The 10777-nt window shown below is 39.8% G+C and overlaps 1 protein-coding gene across 1 annotated transcript; it reads left to right on the forward strand.

The window, feature by feature from the left end:
• Positions 1–245: 245 nt before the first annotated feature.
• Positions 246–560, forward strand: CTXN3 (cortexin 3). The gene has a single exon (XM_037374613.1). The coding sequence runs from the start codon at positions 267–269 to the stop codon at positions 558–560; it is 294 nt and encodes a 97-aa protein (XP_037230510.1). The 5' UTR covers positions 246–266.
• The last annotated feature ends 10217 nt before the right edge of the window (positions 561–10777 follow it).

Genomic DNA, 10777 nt, shown 5'->3' on the forward strand with positions numbered 1-10777 from the left:
AGTTTAGGGTCTAGTGACATTTCGTACCAGTATCTGGATTCTGCACTGCCAACAGAGCGGTAAAAGATTTCTTACAGCTCTCATATATGATGCAGAGGCAAGTAGGCCCATTGTCATGTTCTTTTCCATCTCTTTTTTCTCTGTTACGAGAAAGTTGTATTGAAGCAAACAAACAAAGGGGCTGTTCACAGTTAACATTGCTTCCCCCTTGCCCTACAGATAGCAAAGAGCATCTAAATGGTTTCTGCTTTGACCTCACCAAACTGATGATGAAAAGAAGGCAACTGTGGGATTATTCATTTCAGCTTCCTGGGATGATGGATGGAGAGATACTCGCTGCCACTTTGCTGCCATCAGAGAACATGACATCAAATTCTAGCATGACCCTGGAACAGAAAACAACATTTGCCTTTGTGATTTTATTATTTATTTTATTGGGAATCCTCATTGTTCGCTGCTTCCGAATTCTCCTTGACCCCTACCAGAGTATGCCAACCTCAACCTGGGCTGATGGACTTGATGGAGTGGAGAAAGGCCAGTTTGACTATGCTCTTGCATAGAGACTGACAATTATGGAGGCTTGTTTAGCACTCTGACAGAGAAAGAAAAACCCTGGAATGACTATTTTGTTTCTGTTTTTTTCAAATATTGTAGGAATTGCAACATACAAATATGCATACAATGAACTTAATTTTACTTAAATACCAAAACAATGCAAACTTTTGAAAGTAAATTAGTGAATCTCCTCACTGGAAAAAGAAAAAGGTTGCATTAGCAGAACTTTTCTTCAGATGCATTAGAACAGTATGTAGTGTATGTGATTTCTTATAACCAGCTAAAAGTCACTAAAGCAAATTTTCTCTTGTGTAGCCTTTTTTATCATTACAAGAGTTGTGGAAGAAGGTGTCTTACAAATGAGGTAAAAATGTGGTTTTATGACCTGTATGTTGTAAATTAGATTTTCAAGCTCCACAAGACTCCTCTTACTCTATCTCCCATGCTCTCAAGACAATTGACGAAGTTTCCCATACCATAGATAAGATTGGAAAAGCTAGAAAGTGTCAAGAGAAAAAAATTCCTCCATGTCTCCCCAGCTATTCAGTGAGATGGTTTCTTAGCATTAAGCAGTGATTAAGCTACTTAATGCTAAAAACTTACTGACTGTAATCTTTGTTGTGAATACAATATGTGGTGATTTTGGCCCATCTTTGTCTTTTTGTACCAAAACGGATTTCTATTAAGATAGGTTTCTGCATTGTTCTTACAACAGCTTATGCAAATATATTTCAGCCTTGCATGTATTTCAAATCCTGCATTACCAGTATTCACTCAGCCTGTTTATTTGGTACGTAGGTCACACTGCATTGTTTTTGTTTCCTAATTGGACAACTGAAATATTGGTGCTAAGAATCAATAAATAACCACCACTCTCGTGACCTATAAATGTCTTTGAACATATTTGCATAATGAAAAGCCATTCCTAGAAGTCAATGTAAACAAAAACCTATCTGCATCATTATCAGGGAGAGAAAGATTTAAAAGACTGCATAAAATTTAGCAGAACTGCTTGAAGTCCAAGTGGATATTTGCAAGCATTGTTTAGCAGCATTGAAATACTATAGTGGTAACAACATTTGACATGCTGCCAAGAGGGAAAAGGCCATGCTCCTGCACACAGAAGAGTTTTGAAAAATGTCCTGGTGCTGCCAGGCTTAAACATTTTGAGGAGTGGGGAAGGGGAGGTGCATGCAGCCTGTTTCCAGACAAAGGTCTAGATTTAGCTATTTTACTTGTACTATAACAATGACAAGCAGTTGGGAAGTTTTCCTTTGTGCTTTGGCTTGCAGCCTATAAATGGAGCAACAAAGCCAGCCCCGTAGCTGGTACAGCTGTGGCTGCGCTGACTCATCGGAGCGGAGGCTCTGACCCTAGCTGCAGCACTCAGAGCTATTTATTTCCCTTTTGCTGCTTGTCCTGTCCATCAGCTAAAGGTTGCAGCTATTTGTGGCGGAGGCAGTGGAAGGGGGGGCGGCTCAGCACGATGGCTGACGGGTCAGAGGAGGGCAGCCGGAGCCCCAAAGGCAGCTCCCTGGAGGGTTCACGGAGAGAAGCCAGGCTGTGACCTGCCTCTGCTGAAATACGAGCACAGCCTGGTGCAGGGGTGGTAACCTTCGAGATGGAGAGGGGAGAAGGGGACTGGAACACGACTGTGTTCTCCAGGTGCCATGAGGTACTGGCTTTAGCTACATATGCCTCAGTGCCAGGACACGGGGATCAAAGCAAACTCAGACTTTCAGATAATTTCCCAGAGTTAGTGACAGCGTGGCACATTAGAAATGTTCCTGTTGCACCAGTGCTGTATAAAGCAACGTTGTCAATATTTATGAGGCAGCAGTAAACAGTGCTTCTCCTTCTGGCCTGGGATTTCTCTCCTGTGACAGGGTCTGTTTGTTTGAAGGCTCTCTAAATTTATTTTCTTTTGAAAGAAAGCGACTTTTCCTCATAATTGCACCTAAAGAGGGAGGTGATGACTCTGGTCAAGGGAATGTAGCACAGTGTTCGAGTGAGGCAATTTGATTCTTGTGTGGAGTTTGAAAGCTGCTAACTGGGGACTATTTTGGAAACTTAGCCAGCCAGCATCTCTGGTATGTTTGCAAGAATTCCAAGAGATATTTTTGTAAACCTTTGGGATAAGCCAGTCCGTTAAGGGGAATTTAATATTGCTGGGCAGTCGCTTTTAAGTCAGCCTGTCTGTGGATATTGCTAAATCAACTACAGCAAAGATAGGAAACACACCAGTTCCCCCACTGCGTCAGAGAATTTTTCCTTCGCACTCTCAAAGTCTAACAGAAGTTTTCTGAAGACGTGCTGGCAATTCAGTTATGTGATAGCTCACTTTTCCTTTGCCAGGAGAAACCAGACTAGACTTTGAATGGACAGAGTAGTATTCCAGTCCACAAAGTACCCTCTGGCACATCACTATGCCTCACAAGAATATGTATTCACTGTGAAATTACCTGAAATATTAATGAGACTGCAAAGGGAGAGTCTGTGTCGTAATGCAGTCATGCTTAGGCAGCTTAGCAGCTCTGCATCACTCTTGTATAGGCTTTTGTTTATTATATCAGTTTCTGTAGAAAAGCCTGTGCAATCTTTAAAAACTCTTTTTAGAATAAATATTTCTTGATATAATTTAAGCAAATGCACTCTTATGTGCTGTGGAGAAAGGAGGAATATGTGTATTTTTTAAATCAATACTACATTTATGTTAGTTTGTTCAATCTAACTATAAGGAGTTTAAGTCGAAGGGCTACTGGGGAGAGGTAAAGCTGAATAAGGAGAGACAAAACCCTTTATTAGTAGATACCAGGGAGTAAAGATGATTTACTCCAATGAGGATTTCAAGACTTTTAAATGTCATTCATGACCCTTAAATGAAAGCACTGGCCTAACAGCATGGAGCTGAGACAGGAATCTGTTCTCAGCAACATCTGGGGTGCATGTGTACGAGAACTGCACGATGCTACTTCTTCACTGCAGCCAGAGGTTTGGGTGCAACTTATGCATACATGAACTACATTTAAAGGAGTCAGGATGTGTCAGGAATGATACATCCACAGAAATCCACAGCTCTGTGCATTCTGCAAGAGCCAGGGGTTACTGCTGGATATGTACGTGTGTGTTTGTCCCGCAGTGAAATGGATCTGCCATTGCCATGCAACCAGCAGGGTATGAGCTCTCTTTCAAAGGTAGGTGAAGCTGGGATACAGCAGTACAGCTGTGCTTACTGGGAAAGAAAAAAAGCCCATCAACTGATTGATGCAGCTGACAGCAGGGCAAACTTCTTCGCAACCAGACATGGGGTTTATAGAATTGAATGGACTTCAAATTAAATTTTCCAACAAAAGAATTTTGTGTAAATAAGAGGAAATATGAATACAAACTTCTTTTTACTTCTGCTGCTATGTACTGCTGTGTACTTCTGCTGCTATGTTCTGCCTGCTATGTGCTGTGAGCAAATGTGTAATGCCTGATTTTGACAAAGTAATCTGTGAAGCATAGTTTAGCCAGCTTTTGCCACACATGCCCCTAGAAGAAGACCTGGAGGTACCTGATGTGTGGCTCTCTGGCCCTGTGCACCTAATGAGATTGGTACACAGTGAATTGGCAGGTTTGGAGTCTAGCTTAGGAGTTGCAGCCTCTGTTCTGATCTGTAGACTATTTGGTAGGAACTTATACTCTGGTGCAAGGATCGACAAACTTCCCCATGTCAATGGCCACTGAGGAGCAGCCCACAGACCCCCAAGAGCTGCAGGAAAAAAGCTGAAAACCATTGATCTACATCATGACTGGGTCTCTGGCCATGACCTGAATTTTCTCCAACACAAAATCTCCTTTTTTTTTCCATCCTGGTTTATTGAAATATGCTTAATCTGTGAAACATAAAATGATGTAGTTTGCATGAAAATAAAGCTATTGGTTCCCACATCTCACATACTGCTTTCAGTGCTTCTGGATTTCCACAACAAAGTTTTGGACTTCTTTTTAACACATAGATTTGGTGTCATTTCTGCAGTATTGGTATGTGAGGCTGCCATGGCTCCTGTGCTTTTGTCAATGTCACTGTAAAAGCAGCTGACACGACATCAATTTTCTTTCTTCCTTCTTGGCACACTAACTAACTAATCCCCACCACGCCCTTAGGTGTCTGAATTGTTATATTCATTGTCTAGAAGGAGCAGCAATGAGTGAAAAGTCTTTTTCAAGACAGAGGTGACAAAGTCTTATTATCAGTGTTAAGGCAGGATCTATGAAGGCTTCTGTCCCACGCTGAAGTCACTGTAGAAAATGCACCCGTCACTTCTGATATAACTGTGAAACATAGTAAGTCCTGTCACAATTTATTCTGCTTTGTATGAGCTCTTGTTTTTTACTCTGGGAAAACCAGTGGTGCAGCAGCTGTGCCTAACCTGTTACTTAGACCAGTGCAAGATCTCCAAGGGAGCTGGGGGATCTGGTGCAGTGCTGCTGTCCCAGCAACTTAACAGCCAGTACCTGATCTAGACCATACTTCCATCTTATGGATTTGATTTTCAGTAAGATTCTTTAATTTTATCTGCATTATTTAATGTTTGCATCTTACATGTGGTATTAGAGTTTTAAATACAGAAAAGTGATACTGAAAATTACATCTAAGCAGACAACTGCTTTACACACAATGAAGTCAAGGCAAAAAAAAAAAAAAAATCAGATTTTTGATTGTTCCATATGAGGAAAAAAATTACAGAGGCCAGAAGCAGAACATTTAGGGATTACACTTTAGACTAAAGTATGTTCAATAACCCCTGGTCTGAGATAGGAGAAAGACTCATACATTATTCCAGCACCTCATCTTTGAAATTCTGTGGCTGATGCTGGTGATCATTTCAGACTCCATAAATCGAAGTATACCTAAAGGTCTTCAATCTTGTGACATTAGTCACAATATCCTTGCAAGAGAAAAAGAAGCATATATATGAAGTTTTTGTAGCTGGAGGGTCACATTCTTAAGAGTTGATGCCCTATGGCTTTGGCTTGGTGTAATTGCCTTCAGCTGCGTTACTTTAGATTTACATTAGTGTAACTAAGAATTGAGCTCCACATTTCTAAATACATACATCTGCATCAAAGAATTGGTAGTGCTGTATTGACATTTAATACATGTGCATTCCATTATTTTTGTAATCAACCAGTTTTTAGGAGCAACACCATTAGCTGTCAAGCCTTAACAGGTCCTATAAATGCCATAACATTACTATGGTGACATTATGCTTTCACAGCCTTTCTAATGTGAGAAAACATATATGCATTCGTGGTGTTTGACTGCTCATTAAGGGGCCAGTCTCATGAGGCAGGCATTAAAGTTACCATTGATAGCACCATTTCTATTCTATCACTCTATTTTTTGTTAGGCTTTACAACTGGTTGAGATGTTTGTTTGTTTGGCTTTTTATTTTGCTTTTTTTCAGTTGTTTATGCTTTGGATAGTTTTTGGCAGTAACTTGAAAATTGCCCTGTTTCCTATACAATCATGATTTGAGGTTACTGGAATATCTTTACTAGATGTTTACTAGTGCTTTCTAATCAATTTGGATAGATGGAAAATATCTCACTTTTGTAAAGTTTAACCAGCTGTTAAAAAAAATAAATAAATCTTGCTGATACTTTCTGTATTTTGTCTTTTATGGCAAACAGCGGAGTGCAAAGAGTTTGATAATCAGAAAGGAGTGGCCATAAAACATTACTGTGTATATGGCAGTTGTGCAAAATGAGATGTCACTTCTGCTTACCATCTGGATTTCTTGGTGCCAGGAGAATGCATTACACATTGTTGCTTCTCTTTCTTAAAAATAATTGGCATAAGATCCTCTTTTTCTCTTCCTACCTTGTAATTTCAGATTTTTCTGCCTTAGGTTTTTTTCCCTGTAGTTCTTCATTTTGTTTGGGATTCCAAACAAAATGCCTGTCTGCTCATTGCCAAAGCTTTACTTCTCTCAGAAAAGGTGACTTCCAGGTGCATCAAGCAAGAAGGCATGCTGCAAGTGGGCAAGGTAACAAAATATACAATGAAAGAATCGCAGCAATCAATCAGAACTTTAAAATGGTTGAACAATTGTGGTTTTTATCTGACTCTTCCATATCCCCATGACCTACCTGGTCAGGATTACTATTTTTAGTCGTTGTAGCTTTTGCCAATCACTTCCATTCATTATTGTTAACTTCAGAAGGTAACGTGACTGGCTTGTGTACAAAAATGTAGTTTCTTTCCCTGAAGTACTGTAATATGTTGGCCCTACATATCTCACTACCAATTAGCGTAACACAGCGTGATGTTACCATATGATACAATGTTTGCAACTTTTCTGAAGCTTCTCTCTAGCCCATATAGAAAATGGGTGTTATTAAAGTAGAAGAATGCTTTTATACGCAATAATTAAAATCAAAGGTTTGAGGGACTGTTAGCTTTGTGGAATGTGGTTGATGGTAAGTACTGGTTAGTTCATGTGTTTCTGGTTACATAGCAGCAGAGACCAAAATAATAAACAAAATCACATTTTGCTAAGTATATCCTGGAGATAAGGCATAGACAGAGAAAGTTCTTGCCTAAAACAAATAGATAATGTAGAAATACCATATAGAATGGTATCTCAATACTAGGAACTCTCCAATGGGTTTAGAAAATAATTATTCACAACTGCAAAAAATTATCATCTCAGGTATACAAGTACTCCCTTCAGTTCAGCAGGCTGAAATCAGCTTACATGCTTTGAAATGCTTCTTGATCTTTTCAAACTCTTTTTTATAAAACCTCAAATTTTCTGATTGCATAAATGCAGAAAAGAATCCAGTGCATTTACACAAAGAAAGACATGGTTAATTACATGCAACTAAACATGTGACAGTATTGCCTGAAGCAGTCACTGCTATAACATCATTTATAGAGCATGTTTTTCTAAGAAGATCGTGAACAGCGTAAAATCCTAATACAAACAAGCACAATAGCTGCTATCTCAGTACAGTATGGCTACTTGACATCACTCCTCTACTCTTCATTGGGAGTTTATATCTATATTTGCATTACAGAGACAGAAATAGTATGATTATTGTGCTTGTAGTTTGTATAGGGGAACAAAACTGAACTCTGAAGTAACAAGCCTAAATATGGCTAGTAGACCAGCCACAGCACTAAAAAAATCTTTTGGCTCAGCACTGAACAGATCCTGGATAACAGATTCAGCAGCACTTGCTAAGCACTTTGTGTACACTTGATACTGATAACCAAGTCAAAAAGTTTACAATTAAATGGGATAAACCTCACAAACATCCACATCGCTCTGGACTGTAGCACTTATCATAGTCCATTTAACTCTCAAAGTAAAAAATCCCTATGCTTCTTCTACATGATAGCGGTATATTTGAATGGCTGTCATGATGTAAAAAACAAACAACAAAGAAAACCTGGAGAAGACTCATTCATTCTCTTTATAGAACAAAAGCATTGTCTGAGAAGTATGGAGTTAACGCTAACGTACAAAGGACACATCAACACCAGAGGCCAAGAAAGGATTTTTTTTTTATATATATATACACATTAGTAGCAGCATTAGCACAAATTGTTGATAAACACACAGAGTCACAGAATCATGAAGGTTAAAAAGGTCAAGGGGAGTTCTGGTTATATGAGGCTGCTCAGGGCTGTGTCCAGCTGGGCTTTGAATACCTCCAGAGATGGAGATCCCACAGCTTCTCTGGGTAACCTGTTCCACTATTTGGTCATTCTCAGGTAACAAAAACCATCCTGTTGCAATTTCCCATGCTGAAACTTGTGCACATTGCCTCTCGCCCTTCTACTGTGCAGCTCCATCTTCTCTGCACCCTGCAGTGGGGTCAGGTCTAGGCAGCAGTAAGGTGTCACCTGAGCTTTCCCTCCTCCAGGCTGAACAAACTTGCTCCTTCAGCCTTTCCTCACACATGAAGTGCTCCAGCCCTCTGATCAGCTTGGACTCCACTGGACTTGGTCCAGTATGGCCATGCCTGGGGAGCCCCAGACTGGACACAGTTGACCAGACGCGGTGTCCCTAGTGCAGAACGGAGAGACAGCAGTGCCCCGGACCCGGCTGCGCCCTCAGCGGTGCAGCCCAGGGTGTGTTTGGCTGCCTTCGCCACAAGGGCACACTGCCGGCTTATGTTGTTTTCCTCACAGCAACACCGTTCAGTAATTCCAAATGCATTTGCTCGCAATGCAAGGATCAAATTGGAAGCTCAGCTGCCTGAATTCTGCTGTCATGGAGGTTATTTTCTGGGGATTTTGTTTCACACGGGCAAGATTAAATAGTAGGTGGATTTTTTACTTTTTTAATTCTTATTTTCATCTGTAAGTCTTCAAATTAAAAATCCAGAGAGACAATTACAGGTAATCCAGTTTTCCTTATTTTCTCTTTGTGGACAAATACAGCAGGACTTATTTGATGATTTAGTAATCTCAATAGAAAAATAAGTCTATTTCCTTTTTATTCATAGCCCCTTCCAAATATTCCTTGCAGTCCCTACCCATTCAAAAAATCCCAGAAAGAAATTCAACAACAGAAAAAAACCCTTTTCTGAAATCAATTTCAATGGCCACTTGGGCATGCAAGGGTACTTCTTGTCTTAGGATTTGTAGCTGAAAAAGGGAGGAGGACTGGTCTGCAGTTTAATATATCTCCATAAAGCTGTTCGGTAAATCCTTTCAAGTAACGTGAGTATCTGTATTACTTACACTAATATAGTTCATTACCTCTTCCTATAGTCTTTGTAACACGCTTAGACCATTTTGTCGTAAACAACATTAAAGTTATCAAATGCCAAGGTATTATGCAGCAAATGATGGCAGAACTCATCTTTTCCACAACAGAACAGGAGAGCCTCCCATGCAATGATTTTATGAGTGTTGCTACGTACCTTTTCATTTCAGGAGCTAAATTTTCAGAGCAAGGAATATGACAAATCATTATTGCTGCTGAAATGCAAATCCACCTAAAAGTAATCATAAAGCTGTTTTCCCCACCCTGTCAAACACTTATTTCAAATGCTGGATATACCAGAAATTGTTTGGATAGGTTTTCTGGTTTTATTTTCTATGTACAGGATTTGGGCTTTCAGCACTTCCACTTCACTTATACTGTTTAGATTATATGCACCAAGGGAAAGTGCCTTTCTGTTGTATATGAAGAAGTACAGCTACCATCTATAGTCTGAATAAGAGATTTTCTAGAAAGATCTGAATGAGGCTAGGTCCACATTACCTCAGCTTCAAGAGAATTAATTTTTTTGCTCTACAGATCTACAAAATTAATTTTTTTTCCAGAGAAAACAAGACGATATATAAATATTTTATTGAAAATCTGTCATTTTCTGCTATTTTGCTTTCAAAAATGTGGGCTAGGAGGGGAAAAGGAAGAGGTGTGTATTTCTCAAATCATTCCCAAGTTGGAGAATAGGGCTGATGGGACATGTCTCAGTTAGGACTCAATTTCTCCCTCATTAGTTGTGAAAATCCATTATTTCTCTGGGAAAGGAATTTTGAAATCTGCAAGCTCTCCTCGGAAAAGAAAATTTAATCTCTGTAGAATCATGACACAGGAAGATCAATCAGTTAAGCAAATGCACTGCAGAGCAGAAGCTGCTAAGAGAGGGCAGCCTGCTCATGAGCTATGGACTGGTGAAGTAATTTAAAGTTTATTTTGTTAATTGCTATTATCGATATAGACCCCTGGACAACTTGCATTAAGTTCAAGTTCCAAAATCAAGACAAGTGTGTGAGATCTGTATTTTGACTTTGCTTAATAAAGGACTACATCTGATTTTCACTGGTACAGTTACATTATGGGTAAAGAATGTTCATGTAAGATCAGTTCTGCCTGTCTAAGGCTGAGTGTCTTCAGCTTCAGGCTGTATTGCACTGAATGCAAATTATAGTTTTAGAGGTTGAACTCCCATCCAGGAGTGCAGAGGTGGGAGCACTTACCATGAGATAGCTAGCTAGCAAACAAAATGCACATCCTGCCAGCTGACCCCTGCTTGCTCTGGGTTCAGGAGCAGAGCTGGACATGCCGGGAATTACAGACCTCAAAGTCAGCACATACAAAAGCTAAGAGGGCATCCAAAAGGGTACCATGTTTCTTTCAGATAGGATTGCCTGTCTTCTAAAAAGTCTTCAAGGGCTGCTCTTCGTAGTGACAAAATGTTTACAATGCAG

Source organism: Falco rusticolus, chromosome Z (assembly GCF_015220075.1).
Source record: "Falco rusticolus isolate bFalRus1 chromosome Z, bFalRus1.pri, whole genome shotgun sequence".
In the NCBI taxonomy this organism is placed as follows: domain Eukaryota; kingdom Metazoa; phylum Chordata; class Aves; order Falconiformes; family Falconidae; genus Falco; species Falco rusticolus.